Source organism: Pituophis catenifer, unplaced genomic scaffold (assembly GCF_029215685.1).
Source record: "Pituophis catenifer annectens isolate HBS135680 unplaced genomic scaffold, rPitCat1.0.hap2 SCAF_1, whole genome shotgun sequence".
NCBI classification, from domain to species: domain Eukaryota; kingdom Metazoa; phylum Chordata; class Lepidosauria; order Squamata; family Colubridae; genus Pituophis; species Pituophis catenifer.
In genome coordinates this window covers 241734725-241753706 of record NW_027256881.1, presented here as the reverse complement: position 1 = coordinate 241753706, position 18982 = coordinate 241734725, and the positions used below count along the sequence as shown (strand labels likewise).

Here is an 18982-nt window from a genome sequence, read left to right as displayed (position 1 = left end):
CACTTAGAGACTCTAAATGAATAAAAATGGCAAGCTGGTGAATATGTGTTTAGAAAAAAAATAAATGTAACGGGTGGGTTCTAAAAATTTTTACTACCAGTTCTGTGGGCGTGGCTTATTTTGTGGGCGTGGCTTGATGGTTATGTGACAATTCTTTAGGATTTAGCAGCCTGGTCTACCAGGCTTTTAACTGCTTGCAGAGCTGTACCGGTCTACCCATTTATTTTTGTAGGCACTGGTCTACTCATGTATTTTTGCAGGCAGTGGTCTACCCATTTATTTTTGCAGGCACCGGTCTACTCATTTGTTTTTGGAGGCACTGGTCTACCACCAAACTGCCTTTTACCACTGATCAGCTGTAGGGCGGCCCTTTGAAGCCCCCCGGCAAGAGTTTAAACAGTTTTTCCTTATAGCCCATCAGCTGGGACTCAGGAGGCAGCAATAGATTGGGGGTGGGGCCAAATAAAAGGTAAGAATAACGCGGGGTGGGGGTGGGCAGAACCAGTTCGGTGACATCATATCGTCACGGCTACTGGCTTGGCGGAACCGGGAGGAACCCACCACTGAAATGTAAGTATATGTATATTATGTATGGAAAAAGAATAAAATGAAAAGCATGACTGACTATATTTAAAGACTGAGAGAATCAGTGAAGGCTATAAGGGTAATGAGAAATTGTGAACGTGGGGAAGATTACATTAGCTAGCATCAAGAATAGATCCTGGGAAACAATGGGCATGGAACAAAAAGAAGGAAAAGTTGAAGGAAGGAAAAGTACATATCCAACAGGGAAAAGAATTAACAAAAACATTAATCTCCCAACATGAATAGAGAATGGTAAAATAAAAAAATTCTAGGAAGTGCAGTATAGCTTTATATAAGTATACCGGTAGTACGGTATAGCTTATGTCCAGCAAGAATATGCATAGAAGATTCCCTTCTCTTTAGCAGGTCATTGAGAAATGTATGAATGTGAAAAACATTTACTATAGATTTGACTATTTAGCGGACACATGCAATAAAATCAGTAGTGGGTTGCTACCAGTTAGCACCGGATCGGGCGAACTGGTAGCGGTGGTGGGAGGCTCTGCCCACCCACCAGCTTCTGCGCATGCGCAGAAGTGCACATGCGCGCATGAGCGAACCGGTAGTAACGGGATTTGGAACCCGCTCCTGAATAAAATAAGATTATTTTATAGAGCATTCTATAATGATATGCTATATACTATTATTATAATACAGTATATAATAAAGTATGCATGAGAAAAATAAAGTGCTTAAAAGTGTTTTGGTGTTAAACCGGAAATAAAACAGGTTGAGATTCTAAAAGAAAACTGGGACATTTAAAAAACAAATACAATGTATGATGGTGAGGTAGAAGAAAAAAACAATGCAAAGTTGACCTGATGGTTATGTGTGTATATAAAACTATCCACATGAAACATGAGAACCACTTCTCTTCCCAAATAAAGTTTGTAACTCAGAAGCATACCAGCAAATACTCTTTTATTACATTTGTTCAATTTGCCATACTATAATTTTAAGACTGTTTCATGAACATAAAGATCAGTATGAAAGTAATGGTTTGAGAGTAAGTCAACTTCAATTTTGAAAACAAAAGTAGCATTTTTCACATACTTCAGTTTTTACACAATTACTTCCTCAACAAAAAACAAAACAAAATTATTTTCAAGTTTTTCCCCATTGCACTTGTTACCACCAGAATTACATGAAAGACTTTACAATACAAAATTACAAAGAGGGGCAGAATCTACTAGTACAAAACAGATAAAGGCTATGTAACTCTTAAATTGAAATGTACTAGGTACTCAATGAAGAATTTCAACCTGTGGCTTCTGGTGAACTTTTCAACATTCATTTATATGGATTTTTTTTCTTTTCCTGAAAGCATCCTTTGTTTAAGAGGAGAATATTAGTGGTATCCTGGAAACAAGGCAAGAACAGACTTATTTTGCAGTTCAAGTATTATCATAAAAGGGAGCCAAGATCTATGCAATGTGTTTTAAGTAGCGACACTTTGAGATCGTACAGGGAGAAGAGGCAAGTAAGCATTTTAGCTTATATGCATGTCCAAAGAATAAAACATTTCAAAATAAATTCCCCCAAGTCTAATTATTTGAGATCCAATTATAGTGTTAAGATAAAAATGAGTGTTACCTGTAAGTTAAATTGACCTAGCTGTTTTAAAAATATGAAAACAATTCAAGATATTCATAAAACAAATGTTATTTTGAGAGAATATGACAAGCAAGACAGCTGCTGCTCTTGGTCTAGAGGCTTGAGAGATGATAATATACTTCTATCAGCATTTAGTGGCTGATTATGCTCATACCACTTGCCCATAATCTTCCTGCCTTAATTTCTACAACAAATGGGCAACTCCCATCATCCAGCACAGGTAGCCATGCTAGCTGGATTGATGAGAACTGTTTGATAATATCTGAAAGGACACTTGGGCCCATCCCTATTCTAGAAGTTTAAAAAATGATTCTGAACATCCATGTCATATATTTTGGTTTATTCAACAGAGGAGCAACCAAACACAGTCCAGGCAAGAACAATAAGTATCTCATTTGCAGAAGAATAAAACTAAAGTTCACTTTGATTCATATGACTAAGACTAGGACACATTTCTACCTGCTTTTGCCTTCATTTTCACTATTTGGCTAATCAGCATCCTTTCTAAAGAGATGCCTTTCCTAAAGAGACAGTTGACAAAGAGGTATTTGAGAGTGTAATATACTAGCCAGTTGTTCAAAGTAAAGCACCTTTGCTTTGAGATCCAGGCAGCTAAATTCAGGACTTTCAAAGGCTGGCTGCAGTAGCGTACTGTGCAAATTTTGCAGTTTGTTCTCATACTTCAGTTGCATCCCTCTTTTTTGTATTGTTAAATGAATCATAAGAACATGAACTCACTATAGCTTAAACTAGTTTCAGCAGAAAACATCAAACTGCTTTTCACAGTGCACCAATTTATTTCATAAAACATGTTCATGATGACCCAAATGGTAACAGTTTTCCAGGATGGGGAGGCTGCCTTTATCGGTTAAAGCCTCCCCAATCCTTCTCTTTGTGAGGTGGCACCCACATTTACCACGCTTGGTTTGAGGTTCTCCTGTGGAAGGAGCACTACTTCTACAGTTAGTTGTAAACACTTTCCTCAAAAGAGATTAAGTGGCATCTTTTCCAAAAGGATTCTCACACATGAGAAAACATTGAAAATTACAAAACGAGGGAGGGTTAAACTTGCAAATCAAGAAAATCAACCCTCTTAGCCCTTCACCAATTACTCAGGATCAAAGTTTTTTCTCTCTTAGTTTATTCTTCAGGTACTCATTTACCAGTACAGATTGTCCATCACCATTGCTTAAATACTTATCCTTTCCAAATTTATGTTCTTGCTTTTGCCTTCTTATCTCTTTATACCGTAAGGTGATGTCACTGAAACGAACAAAAAACAAGAATTGTTTCTTTCACTTAAAAAAAAAAGAAGCAATAAACCTCTGTAGTTCCTTTCATTTCTCTAAAACAATTGTAAACTAGGTTTTGCATCTCGTAATTCTGTTTAAAAAGTGCTATACATTTTAATCAGCCTTCCAAATAAACAAACTGAGATGATCCACTCTCAATCCCCCCCCCTCAACTCTTTGGAGATTTAATGCAAAGCAGAAATGTCTGGGCAGCACTTCAGATCTGATCTCCAAAAAGTATTTCAGGGCATGCGGGAGAATGAATGTAGCATCCCTCTGCAATACCTTTAAGCAATTATATCTTTTCCTGGAATCCAGTGCTGCTACATGATCCCAATGAAAGGGTTATGATCTCAAAAATATGTTTATGTGGCACCTTGAAACTGAATCCAAAGCAAGAGCCTTGATAGTACAGTGGTCTACGCACCCTGTTATTAACACAGCTGCCTGCAATTTACTGCTGGTTCGAATCTCTCCAAGGCTCAAGGTTGACTCAGCCTTCCATCCTTTCTAAGGTAGGTGAAATGAGGACCCAGGTTGTGGGGGCAATAAGCTGACTTTGTATAAAATATACAAAAGTATGAAGGCTATTGCTTAACGCATTGTAAGCCGCCCTGAGTCTCCGGAGAAGGGCGGCATATAAATCAAATTAAAAAAAAAAAAAGTTATCCTGCAGCCCTCCTTTCTCAGAGATGGGGAGCATAAGTTGGCCTAGCCAGAGGGAATACATTCTGCCAAACAGAACCTCATAACCTAGGGTATGCTATCCGATATCTTTCTGTCCCATTTCTCTATTTTGATAAGAAAGAGCAAGAAATCTTTTAGATATGAAATTTAATTTGGGGGATTAGTTCAGTATACGAACTCTCTCTCTCCTCTTCCTTGGAGTTGCCCTATTGATGAGATGGGCAGCATATACATTCATTCATTCATTCATTCAATAAACAACAAACAAACAAACAATCTAATGGGAACAGACAGCGTGCTTCTTTCAGAATTATAGGGCAACTAAGTGTTATAATTAAGGCTTTATTAAAGATCTTTAATCAAAGGGTTACCTGAAAATCAACAAGAAAGTTAATCTCTATTAGTGAGTCTCCCAACTTTGGCGTCTTGAAAATATGGATGTTTGTTCATGTGTTTAATAACTTTTATCAGACCACAGTATTTTAAAATTCCCATACAAACAACCTAAAGATTACAAGCCTAGCTAGACAGTCAAGAATCAAATTTTGCTTACTGAATGAAAAAGCGCCAAACTGTCCACGCAAGCACAAGCATGATTCCCAGGATCCAACATTGAGTAATGTAGAAAGGGAGTGACAGTGTTAAAGTGTATGGATCATATTTTACCACTATAAGGAACTCTGTAGCTGTGATAGCAGCAACCAGCCAAGCTTGCTGACCCAACTTCTTATGGAATTTCCTGCAATAAAACAAAAGTAGTAGCATATAGGTACAAAACATATCTGTACTCAAAATATTATTCACAAGGCAAATCCAAAAAAATGCATTATCTTAAAAATTTGCTGATTAAATTGAATTACTCCAGTTAATATCAATTTCATTCAGTAATATTATAAAAATGTTATCTTGAAATGCTTCTCTATACCATACCCAGGAAGCATAACTTCAGAAGCAACTGCTTTTCAGACAGACTCTCATGTGCCCCAAAATCAGAGGCTGAAATAGGTGATCTTTGAGAAGAGTCTATATTCTAGTAAAAGATTTGATAGAGTGGATTACAGTCTGCAAAACATTACCCCATAAATAACAGTAAATGTCTATCATACAAATATTGATCACTATGGTAACCCAAATTTCTATATTGATAAAACTACATTTCATATACATATGGTATATTCACCAACCTTGTTTAAGTGGTTTATTTACAATGGACATTTCATTCCCCAAAGCATTCCAAAACAACAAGCAAACAACAAGCTGATCTGTTACTTGGGCAAGATGTCTGGACAGGTGTTATGGCTTCCCCTACAACAACTGTCTCCAACCTTTCCAGCTTGGCGGCCTGGCAGGGTGAGGGAGAGGAGATGAGTCTCTGTGAGTGACAGGAGTGTGTGTGTGAGCACATGCAGCTCCAACTGCAGAAGCAGCAGGTGCGCACACTGCTCACACAAATGGAGCTTTTCACACAAGCGCAATCACCCGCTGCTTGTGCAAGTAGAGTTGCGTGACTCCTTGCCCAACAGTTGTGCAGCCTGGTTCCGAAGAGGCCATGGCCTGGTAGTGGGCGTCCCCTGGGAGTTGGGGACCCCTGCCCTACAAAATCTGTATGCTTCTGTGTGGTTTCTCGGTTGAGTTCTGAGGCAAGAGGGACAATGCTAGGAAGATTGAGCAGGGTAAGGGCACACTTCATACCTGGGATGTTGGTGAAGGAAGAAAGCAGGGAGGGGAGACACTGCAAAGATCTGTCAAGCAGATGGACAGTGTGCTGGTGCAACAGCTTAAAGATCGGTAGCCTAAGAAGATGCTCAGAAGTTTGAATAGAAAGGCATGATTAATTGGGGGGGGGGGAAGGGTGCTGAGCAGTTGGACTGGTATGCTGGCTGGTGTATTCTGGAATAACAGCATTGGGAATTTCTTTTCCCCAGCCTGGCTTCTGGCCCATTTTGTACTTTCTTGCTGACAACAGTTGAAAAAAAAGCAACTTCCCTAAAGTTAGAAGAGGGAGTGATGCTACATAGAGGGCTGTTTCTAAATGCCTGTGGCCAGTGTCTCAGAAAAGGAAGGAAGGAAGGAAAGAAGGAAGGAAGCAAAGATATAGAGGTGGGTGGGGATTTAACAACAGACAGATTCCACAGATGCTCTGTCTTGAACAATCTGTTAGACAATGGTACCTAAGTAGTAATCGTTAATTGGTTCCAGGAAGGGCAACGAGTACCAAACGATCCGTATGATAAAGAATAATGTAGTGTGTCACAAGGGAGCCGACACTGAGAAGTTCGAGATTGTGCGTTGAATACCAAACAAACGATGGGTACTGGGACAAAATTTTTATGTCAAAATGCATTGAATACCAAATTTGATGAGTTCCAAAGCTGTTTAGTATAAAGGTACCACTGTATTCACTGTGCTGCAATATTATTACATTAATATTTTAGCTTTTTAATAAAGAAGAGAAAGTATAGCAATTTCACAGTTAATTATAAATAAAGAATTTAGGCAGATCATTTTGCTATACCTACAAGGCAGACTTATTTGGGTGAATTCTGACATCTCTAACAAAATTCTTAAAATTTTCAGTGCCTGCTTTTAAATCTAGTACCTAGTAGTTTCCCCATACCGTATCTAGTTTCTGCTGTTTTAAACCAACACCCAGGAAAAATCTACACGAGGGAATGCTGGAAACAATAGCAACTGATACAGCAAGGAATGTCAATCCTATAGCTCTTTAATCTATTTCCTAGCGCAAAGAATCCTGCTGAACCGGATTGTTACATTTCTCAAATATGACCTTATATTCTGTATCACCAAACCAAATACAGTAAAACCTCCATGAGTTGACCTAATTTTCATAGACTATTATCACTCTTATTCCAGCAGCTTTGTTCCACATAGAAAACAAGACACAGGCTGCAAAAAGGTATGATTTATTGGCATTCCTTTACAATCCTTCCTTTACAATCACCAGAGCACATCCAGAATAGGTAAAGCGAAGGCCTTGAGCCCCTTTCTTATACATTTTGTACATTTAAAAAATGGTTTGAAGGAGAAAAAAAAACCTAATATACATTTCCCCTTAAAAACATCTGTACCCCACTTCCAAAATGACCCATAGCCCATAGCCCTCAATATATCATACAAAATCTGCATAGTGGTGTATCTGAATATCTGAAAATTTGCAGAGCATTCAATGAGCATTTTAGCAACTGAAAGTAGTCTTTTATTTAAAAGAAGTTACATAAATCTTTAAGCTGCCTAACAGAATGGTGTGCTAGAATAGAAGGGGGAGAAAATCTTCATTAATCTTTGAAAATACTCAGAAACAGAAATATGCCCTTATGTATATTTTATAAAGGAATAATTTTGTAGACAGTTTGCTTTTAACTTCCTCCTACTAGGAAGTGTAGTACTGAGGAGATTCTTATGTTTGTGCAGAAATTGAAATTTTAGTGGAACTGGAAAATACAGTAGTCACTTTCTCTGTAATAAAAGTTAAGAAAGGTAGGAAATTGTTACATATGGGATCATTTTTTTGGGATCTTTTCCTTTGATCTCTGTATCTTCTATTGGCAAAGAATGGCAATACCTTGAATCAAAAATGAGGGGTTGGGGATAGATGAAGCTTCCCTTTTCCAACGTTATGCCATCTGGTTGAACAGAGGGCAAAAGAATAAAAGATTCTTTTTCAACTCAAACACAATGACTGAAAAATGGACCAGAATTCCTTAGAATATTGAGGAGAGAAGTGAGACCTTTTCTTACTTTGAAGAAGGAAACAGTAGGTCCAAAACGAGGGGTCAGGGAACGGTCTGAATGTCACTGCTCAATATTGTGAAATCCAACTAAAGTAATCATTTTTAGCCATTCTTCCCTGCTCTGGGAATCAAAGACCAACAAGTGATCTCCATAAGGTATTGGAATCCTAGATACTAAACACAGACATTTCTCTGATAGTCAGAGATAAAACAGTATGCTGACAAGTTGTAGGGCCAACCAGTTTGCTTCATTATCACCAAACTTAAAACAAAATTACAACAGAACAAAAGATGGATCCAATTAGATGGATCTATATTCTAGCATTTGATAAACAAAACAAACAGAAATAACAAATAATAAGCAAGCAGGTGTTTACTTCATGCATTGCTTTGTGAGGCCACACTGCTGCAAAATATGAATGCTGTAAAGTGCCTTTATAGTGTCAGAAAACCAAGATTAGAAAAAATTTTAGGGTAAATCCAGATTTAACAACATCCTCAGGCTAAGACATTGCTTTTAAAACACTCTCCGAAATTTTCCTATGCAAAAACTAACTGCATTCCAATTAGTCTGAATCATAAACTTCATTCAAGCTGTTGTGCACTACTATACATTTGAAAACGGCATGCAGCAAAATAATGTAATAAAGCAGAAATGTTAGTTTGTCAAGCATTATATGTCTGAGCCTGGAAAAAAGATAGTATACTTCTCCTTGAAATAACAGATGGATTCATTCATTATTTTGGTGAATAATGTTTCTCAACAATTTGCAGGAAACATCCCCAGTTCTAAAAATAAAGCAACTGAGTTTAAAGAGAAATAACTTACGGATCATCCATGAAATCATAGATCTCTCTCATGGCTACTCCTCCCACATTCACATAAAAGACAAGTCGCAGCAGGACCAAGTAGTGTTCTGGAGGCATCCATAGGACAAATTTCAAGTAAAATGTGTTCAACTCTGCCAATAAAAACTGACACATACCGTTCAATCACTTCCTATTTCCTGTTATTCAAACTTAAAATATGTCACAATTCTTCAAAATGTATAAATTTGAATGTATGACATGTCTTGCCAAAGAAATACTATTAAAGTTAACAATTTTAATGATTCAAAAAAAATAAAGCTGTATTTTTAATCATTATCGCCTACATTTTCTTGGATGCTGCTATTTCCCTATTCTCATTTATTACATAATGGAAATTTGATGAAATGACCAGGTACTTCAATGTCTAAATGAGATGTGGTTGTCCATGCAACAACTACTGATGTTCTATATTCAAAAATATGGAAATGAATTGTTAGAAAAAACGTAATTATTTAGTACAAAATTACAAACTCAAAACCTCACACTGATTTTAACCTCCTAATCATACTATTTTAAGACGGCACTTCTTTCATATAAATTCAAAAGATCAAACTTTTAAACAAATGTATTCAAACAATAAAGTCAGATTATCATTCAAGATGACCAATTTTGACAAATGCAGGAAAAATGTTCTTTACTTCATTTCTTTTTCCCCAGATAAATGTTTGTATTTGATTAAACAGAAAAACACCAAGCACATTACCTTTTCTTCACTACAAGTTGTCCTATTTAAATTCTACCAGTTATGTGCATATGTGAATGAACTGCTTTGGATGGAGAGGGTTTCTCCTTCCTGTGGTCTGTATTATCAGGGAATCATTTACTTACAGTATAATAAATACTGAAATAAAGTGTGTTTCTTGCATGTATACATTCATCCCTTAGCCTATACAATTTATATATTGCTTAGTATTTATATAGCCTTCTAAATTAAATGGGACCATCATGGCATCTTCCTTCCTTCCTTTTCTTTATTTTGCTCTTAGCATGAAAACAGGAATTCTGGAAAAATAATTGTATTTTTATTATGTCAAACAGGGAGTCTGTGGGAAAAAGCAAGAAATCTTTTTACAGTATTTTGAAAAATAAAAAACGATTTGAAATACTAATATTAGTTCATTGAAAAGAAATTGCCCTTACAATAAAAATAATACCACACACTGCTAGCCATCTGCGAAGGCTGGATGCTGGCTTCCACTCAAATTTAACCCAACTGTATGGTGTGAATTGAAAGGCAATTCTCTTCATTTTACCTCTGGAGAGGAAATTAAAGATATTTCATGTTAATTTTTAAAAAACTTTCAATTAAATAAAATGTGATTAACAAAAACACTAAAAAAGGCATAAATAACAAAAACCCAGAAGTAATGCAGAAACTAAAAATAAAAACAAAAAAACAAAAAAGGTTGGGAGTATACAGAAGTATTTTTTGTAATTTAAGAAATAAAACAATACTTTACACACCTGAGATTTTAATTTCTTACATATACACACCAACGAAAACTTAAGAAGACAACTATGTTCAACGTTTCTACTCAAAATGACATTTGTATAAATGGTAATAAGCCATCATTAACCTATTACTTAATTTATTTCACAAACATACCATCTCATAATATTTATGAAACTTCTAACTTATAACTATTAATTTATCCTAAATTAAAACTATTTAATCTTTATTTAGGATTCATTAGCATAAAAGGTGATAAAAATTATAAAATTTGCATTTTTCTGCCTTAAATATAAAATTTTGTAACTGAACATACTTATATGTGGGAATATTCCAAAGTCCTTGCCATTTATATGTTTTCAAAGAAAGCCACCCCAATGTCTTCATTCCGCAGTAGATGCCAAGTCCATTGCATAAGATTACATCCATAATCCACTACAAATAATAATAATAATTTAATGATCCATCACAATCTCTACATAACTTGTGACTATAGCAATAATGGTACTGTAGTTTCTATACATAATATGCATGTACCACACACACACACATTACCATTATAAAATACTAAATAGCACTTTAAAATAGCAATTATATATAACCAATATTTTGGCAAAACAGATGCTTCTTAGCCCATAAAATGATTTCATCTATAGAATTATTATTAGACCCTTTTCAGTCTGGCTTCAGGCCTGGCTACAGCACGGAAACTGCTTTGGTCATGCTGATGGATGATCTCTGGCGAGCCCGAGATGGGGGTCATTCCTCCATCTTGGTGCTACTTGATCTCTCAGAAGCTTTCGATACCATTGACCATGGTATCCTTCTGGGACGATTGAGGGAGCTGGGAGTGGGAGGCACCGTGCTACAGTGGTTCTCCTCCTATCTCTCTGGTCGGTCACAGTTGGTGTTGGTAGGAGGACAGAGGTCGACCCCTAGGCCCCTCGTTTGCGGGGTGCCTCAGGGCTCGGTCCTCTCTCCCCTCCTATTTAACATCTACATGAAGCCGCTGGGTGAGATCATCCAACGACACGGGATGAGGTATCAGCAATATGTGGATGATACCCAGCTGTATATCTCTACCCCGCGTCAATTCAATGATGTGGTGGATGTGATGTGCTGGTGCCTGGAGGCTGTGAGGGTCTGGATGGGAGTCAACAGGCTCAGACTTAACCCAGACAAGACCGAGTGGCTGTGGGTATTGCCTCCTAAAGACCATGTCGATTGTCCATCCTTGGTTCTGGGGGGGAGAAATTGTCCCCCTCAGAACGGGCTCGCAATTTGGGTGTCCTCCTAGACTCACAGCTAAGATTAGAGCAACATCTGACAGCTGTGGCTAGGGGGACCTTTGCACAGGTTCGCCATCACAGGTGACCCTAATTGGATCGGGAGGCTCTCCTCACAGTCACTCATGCCCTTGTCACCTCATGGTTAGATTATTGCAACATGCTCTACATGGGGCTACCCTTGAAAAGTGTTCGGAGAAGTGGTCCAGAACGCAGCCGTGCGAGCTGTCGTGGGTGCACCTAGGTACACCCATATTCTCCGCGAGCTGCACTGGCTCCCTATTGGTCTCCGGTCACAATTCAAGGTGTTGGTTATTACCTTTAAAGCCCTACATGGCTCAGGGCCAGGTTATCTTCGAGACCACCTTCTGCTGCATAGCTCCCAGCGACCGGTAAGATCCCACAGAGTTGGTCTCCTCCGGGTCCTGTCAGCTAAACAATCCGCGGGGGAGGGCCTTCTCTGTGGCTGCCCCAGCTCTCTAGAACCAGTTACCTCCTGAGGTCCGGACCATCCCCGCCCTATTGGCCTTCCGAAAAGCGGTGAAGACCTGGCTTTTCCGGCAGGCCTGGGGCCGTTGATCTCGCTCTTGTCGATCTGGTGAGATCCGGCCATGAATGGTGACTAACTTAATCACCATTAAAAAAACAGTTGCCAAATTGGGTCTGGTCATGTGATGACATAGGTGTGACTAAAATTCTGGTCCCAATTTTGATCTTAAGTGAGGACTACCCAAACTGGCTCTCAGGTTCATGTGTATCTGTATTTAATATAACATTAGAAATAAAAGAAACTGCCAATCATTTTCATGAATCCCAGGATATCAGAGTTCAATGCTAGATGGTCTCTAGAAAGAAGAGTCTATAAAAATTACTCTTGCCAAAGTTATTCATATTTAATTAGTAACTAAACCCTGTGAAATGAGTTTTTGAAAAATGAATTTGCATCACTATATGCCAAATAATTTTTAAGAGAGTACTTAATACTTACATGATCCCACCAACATTCACTGAAATTTGGAAGCTGATGTTCTAGACTGTACTCCAGAAACTCAAACGTTACACTGATAATCATGCACATCCACCAATCCCGAATCATTAGTGTCTAAGCAAATTATGAAAGAAGAAAATTATTCTGCAGATCAGTTCAAATTTGCATTACCCAATATTGAAGATAAAATAAGAAAAAAAATCTCACTGACATTTAACTTGTGAATAGGAGTAGTAAATGCTTACCACTGTTTTCAAACATTATATATTTGCACTAATTTATGATATTTTAAAATAAACATCAATATTCATTCTCATGTGTAATGCGACATACCATTTAATAAATTTACTAAGCAATTTCCTTGCTAATGTTTCTTGAATGCTACTATCCCTAATAATTTGCATTTTTATATGCATGGTTTTGATTGCAAAATCCAAAGGATAGTAGTATTTGGATTCATGTATTAAGTGAAGGAGCATAACTTAAGAAAACAGCTGTTAAAATGTGAATCAAATTATTTTTTTTCTCCAGTTTTGTTTATAATATATTGTACACCAGTAGTCCTTTGAAGATGACAAATTCTAGACACTAGGAACAAAGGCTCTCAAAAACATCCGCAGCACAAAATATTGAGTTTGCTTTCAGGCAGGAACTTAGAATTACTCTTTAAATTCCAAGTATGGACGAACAGTCCTATGAGAAGGAAGTTGGTTTCTGTTTTTCTATTTTGAATAAAAAGGAAAATAAAATTCTACCAGTACCCTTTCATATATCATAAAACAAAAAGTGGATGAAGCATGAGGCTTGATTTTCTGCCTAATTGGAAGTGACTGCTCTCAATAAATATTAAGTGCTGAGAAACGTAATTGGTGCTTTCTGCTACACAAACACAAGATATCTACCGCATAGGTGATTATTATAAAAATGAAGTTATTTTGCCATGTGTTGTTGAAGCCTACAGCTGAATTATAGTGCATAACTTTGTAGCAGAACACAAACCTGAACAATCTTATCTGCTCACCAATGAATAGCTGGGTTATGATTCCATCCTGATTCACTCTATACAGTGTATATTTTTCTGAATTGTCTGATTCTTCCATCTCTAGTTATATAAATCTTTGTCAATGAATACTTTCTATTTGGATTGCATTTTTCACTGAGTGTTTAAAATGACACAGTAATGTTCTTTGGATAGATTGTTTAAATATATATATATAATGAATATTCTTAATTATTTAGGTAGAAGTGCAAATTTTCCAAAGAGCTGACTGTTATACCAGTCCAATAAAATAATACGTTACAACAGTACAACAACAGTAGTATTTCTAATATCAAAAGCAATTTAATAATGAAGGAATTGGAATAATGGGGATGTAATATAAAGTTTCCCATATTCTGATAAATGATATTTTAGGTGAAGGAATGCTGTTTGATAGTGGGATGTCAATCCAACATCCCAATAAGAACACATGCATCACTTTTCATAAATACAGAATTATGCAAGCATTCAAATCAATGACCTTTATATACACAAATTATATGCATGTTGAACATAACATAGCCTTTGAACATTACTCATGCAGAGCTACTAAACAAGAACTTTCCAGAATTATGCTGAAATCAAATACTTAAGATATAATTTCTGATGGTCAATTATTGACAGATAAAATATAAGGCAATTGGAGTATGTCAATTTTTACTGCAGAATGCACACTACAATGTAGTACTTTCAAATACTAGCATAAAATGTTATCTTAAAAGTAGAAAAATGTCTTATGCCAACATTCTCAAACTAACATTCCAAATACATTTTCTAGCTTCATGAAATGCCTGAAATTATTAGATAACTAAAGGTGAAAAAAGTTTGCTTCAAGTTTCTATCAAAATGATGTATTTCAACTACATTCTAGAAAATCCATGGGAAGGATTACGACTTTAAAATTGGCCTCAAGTAATATCAATTCCAATTGTAAAGCAGAACAAAGGTTACTTTCTCAGTATTTACTGTATGTGTAAACACTATTTTTAAAAATTAAGGCAGTGAAAGAAGTTATAAATAGTGTTTTTAAAATTCATCTCTATACTCAATTGTACTCTATACTCAATTGAACTGATAGCTAAAGACACATACAGGTAGTCCTTGAATTATGAGCACAATTGAGTCCAAATTTTCTGTTGGTAAGCAAGCTAGTTAAGTGAGTTTTGTCCCATTTTACAACCTTTCTTGCTACAGCTGTTAAGTGTATCATGGCAGTTGTTAAGTGAATCATTTAGTCATTAAGCAAATCTGGCTTTTCCCATTAACTTTGGTTGTTGGAAGCTGGCTCTGAAGGTCACAAAAGGTTATCACATGTATTTATTTATTTATTTTAAATTTATATACCGCCCTTCTCCCTGAGGACTCAGGGCGGTGTACAGCCAGAATTAAAAAACATAAAATACAAATATTAAAAAACAATTAAAATATATATAAATTTGGCCCAAAATTAAAAATACAAACCAATTAAAACATTTAAAATTTCTTCTTAAGCCAGCCCGGCTTGCTGGAAAAAGTGGGTTTTAAGGGCACGGTGGAAGGCACTAAGGTCTTGGATTCTCCTTATCTCTGGGGGCAACTGATTCCAGAGGGTAGGTGCCCCCACAGAGAAGGCCCTCCCCCTGGGGGTCACCAGCCTACATTGATTGGCTGATGGCACCCTGAGGAGGCCCTCTCTGTGGGAGCGCACGGGACGATGGGAGGTCGTCGGTAGCAGCAGGCGGTCTCGAAGATAGCTAGGCCCGATGCCATGACATGACCCCAGAACAGTGGAACTGTCATAAATACAGCTGCCAAGAGCCCAATTTTTGATCATGTGACCACATGGATGCTGCAATGATAGTTAAGTGTGAAAACTAGTCATAAGTCACTTTTTCAATGCCATTGTAACTTCAGAGAATCACTAAATAAATTTGTCATAAGTTGAGAACTACCTGTATACCTGAACTGGTTTTTCTGTCAGCTTACACCATCACTATATAGAGGAGGTCAGGTCTGCTGTACTGATAGCAAAAAACAACTAGAGTAGCCTTCATAGATGCATTACAAAGTTATAGTCAATGATGACTAAAAGTTTTAAAACTAAAATAAATTTGAGTAATTATGAAGAGAAAGGTTGTTTCGTAGCTATGAAAACATAATCAACTGCTTAGCAATAATTACAAAGCAGGACTGTTCAATATACTTTGTATATTAAGAGGGAAATAGTGATGCATTTATGTGTCCATTAGTTTAACCTTACTAGGGACATGGTGGCTCAGTGACTAAGATGCTGAGCTTGTCGATCGAAAGGTCGGTAGTTCAGTGGTTCGAATCCCTAGTGCTGCGTAACTAGATGAACTCCTGTTACTTGTCCCAGCTTCTGCCAACCTAGCAGTTCGAAAGCACGTAAAAAATGCAAGTAAAAAAATAGGGACCACCTTTGGTGGGAAGGTAACAGCATTCCATGCACCTTTGGTGTTTAGTCATGCCGGCCACATGACCACGGAGACGTCTTCGGATAGCGCTGGCTCTTCAGCTTTGAAACGGCGATGAGCACTGCCCCCTAGTGTCGGGAACGACTAGCAATATGTGCGAGGGGAACCTTTACCTTTACCTAGTTTAATCGTAACATAGGTAGCTGTTTTAAGTCTTATATTAAAATAGCTTAATACCTTAATTAAGATTTAAAGATATTCAACAGTAAAACAGAATTTTACTGTCAGAAATTTATTTAAAAAATAATTTAGATGACCAGTGATAATAATAAAAAATAAGAAGCACTTGTAATACTGACAAGGAATGAGACTTCAGAACTATAATAAGAAATTAAGCAAAGAAAGAGCCAATTCTCACCTTTAAATACCAACCAAGGAAATGAGCAGGAACAAATCCATCTAGTTTATCCTGTAATTCAAGTAGATTATACAGATTAGAGTTACTTTCTATGTAATAAAAGGAATTAACATAAATGATGACAATGACTACTGAAGCATATATTTCCATATGCAATGTGAAACATTTTCACAATGTTTTCAAAATATTTGTTAAATGGTTAAAAAAAATGTTTACATCTCACATCTAATGTATAATGTAAATTTTTCTAACAAAAAGATTAATGCTCTTCTTTTTTCAATTTTTATAAGCTATCTGGAAGATGAAAAATGGGTGCTTATCTTAGATAATACAATATTTGATCATATAATGTTCCTGAGATGTTAAATTCTGCTGTTGTATACACCTCATCCCAGCAAAACCTTAGGCAAACATGATTATCTTAACTTTCAAAAACTATACCTTTGTACCTTTGAGCCACGAGTCTAGAAATACAGCATGAGTCTCAATCTGTTCTTTAGATCTGAGGCATCAATGCTTTGGATCAGTTTTTTACTCCATAAAAAGGAAATGCTTTACTGAAATATTACGTAGTTCAAAAATGTGGAAGTAATTAAATAATTTAAGTCAACTCTTAATATACAATTATGGAGAAATGGAGAGCATGATTAAGTTACTACACAGGTTAGAAGATAGTTACAGAAACATGCATACATTTTGCATTACAAAAAAAATCCACATTCAAGGTAACAATATTTATATATAAATTTATAAAATTGGAAAACATCTTTTATCTTTGTTCTGCATTTGGTTAGTTATGAAAAAATAACAAAAATAACAACAAAATACAAAGCCATATGCAAGGCAGTAATATCTTAGCTCCCATGAGTAGGAAATGACTTTTATGAGTTTCAAAATTTTACTACAGATAATCCTCATTTAGCAACCACCTTGGAGAGCAACCATTCACAAATGTAATGGTAATAAATGCTTTCCACTCTGAGCATTTATGATGAAAAAGGCCTTTAATATGAAACCGATTAAGGTCTGGTCAGTTTCATGCAGCAGCTATGAGGTCTGGAGCAGGGGTGGGTTCTAAATTTTTTTACTATCGGTTCTGTGGGCGTGGCTTATTTTGTGGGCGTGGCTTGATGGTCATGTGACAATTATTTAGGATTTAGCAGAGGTACTGATTTACCAGGTTTTTAACTGCTTGCAGAGCTTTACTGATCTACCCATTTATTTTTTGCAGGCACTGATCTATCCATTTATTTTTGCAGGCACTGATCTTCTCATTTGTTTTCTTTTAACACTGATCAGCTGTAGGGCGGCCCTTTGAAGCCTTGCAAGAGTTTAAACAGTTTTTTTTCCCTCTAGCCATCAGCTGGGACTCAGGAGGCAGCAATAGATTGGGGGTGGGGCCAAATAAAAGGTAAGAATAACATGGGGGGTGGAAGGGCAGGGGGGAGCAGAACCGGTTCGGTGATGTCATATAGTCACTGCTACCGGCTCGGGAGAACCGGGCCGAACAGGGAGGAACCCACCACTGGTCTGGAGCCTTTTAATAATTACTAAAGGTCACAGTGACCTTGTTAACTCATAGTTAACTCTTTTTTAAGGAAATCCTCCACTGAAAAGCAGCTCAGGAAGCAATTGTTTAAGCAATCTCTCCACCCTGCAGGGAAGCAAAAAAAAAAAGGGGGGGGGGAATGAATTAGGCACAGGACATTATGTAAGAGAACTTTATCTAAATGAGACAGCAACTATCAATGATCTTCACAGCATGTCTCTCTCTCAGAGAGGTGTTCACTTGGCAATCACTTTGCTTAATGACCAGATTGTTGAACCAATTGCAGTCACTAAATAAGGACTACCTGCAGTCTGTCTTCCAAGTTAATTTTGCTTTTAAAGAAATGAAGCCTGAAATTCTCAGAAAGATGCATTGGAACTCATCTATGGAATTGCTGAAGACAAACTCTTAGTTATGAAACAACTGATGTTGGATTCGGCAACAATTATTAGGCATCCATGGTAAATAAAGTAGTACAAAATCCTAGGACATAAAGGTATTATTAAATGAATACAATCCCTCCGTTTTAGCATCTTACCCAAATATTGTGAAAGGCATCTGTTTCATTATTGGGGTCATATATAAGGCAATTTCCACCATAGTCTCTTTCTGGTAAAGGGACTCCTAAATTAGGATCTATAAATTTCATAAACTGTCTTCCATCATGTACAGTCTGCAAAATTAAATACATGTTCAAGAACATCAACATTTGTTTTAAAAAGTCATATTTGTTAAATCGGCAATACCAAAAGAATATACATATATAATGGCTACCCCCAAAATATACATACATAATAGCTACCCAGACCCTATAAAAGAATTGAAGAAATAAATTTAGATATCTAGAAAAAAACATATACAACATTCCAAGTTTGGAACAGCCGTATTTTGTGTGGAACTAGGAACAAGGTATCACCATTCTAGATATTTGTCTTTGGCTTATTTCATTCGATTCTTTCAAACTACCCCATACTCCTACAAATGGCTTGTTTAAAAAAAATGCAGATACAAAGAATTCAAGACTGCATTAGCCAATAA

At 36.7% G+C, this 18982-nt stretch overlaps 1 protein-coding gene across 2 annotated transcripts in view; it reads right to left on the bottom strand.

Moving 5' to 3' along the window:
- Positions 1-1489: 1489 nt before the first annotated feature.
- PTDSS2 (phosphatidylserine synthase 2) overlaps positions 1490-18982 on the bottom strand; it is a 41896-nt gene continuing 24403 nt past the window's right edge. Inside the window, exons 5-13 of one of the 2 annotated variants that reach the window (XM_070957363.1) lie at positions 18483-18617; positions 16396-16446; positions 12525-12638; positions 10567-10685; positions 9941-10055; positions 8760-8905; positions 4732-4917; positions 3363-3462; positions 1490-1944 (exon numbers count right to left, since the gene is read on the bottom strand). In XM_070957363.1, coding sequence (XP_070813464.1) covers positions 1876-1944; positions 3363-3462; positions 4732-4917; positions 8760-8905; positions 9941-10055; positions 10567-10685; positions 12525-12638; positions 16396-16446; positions 18483-18617 — 1035 coding nt within the window. In that variant the 3' untranslated portion in view covers positions 1490-1875. Of the gene's footprint in view, positions 1945-2789; positions 3463-4731; positions 4918-8759; positions 8906-9940; positions 10056-10566; positions 10686-12524; positions 12639-16395; positions 16447-18482; positions 18618-18982 lie in introns of both variants that reach the window. The other variant, XR_011601667.1, reaches the window with a different exon arrangement.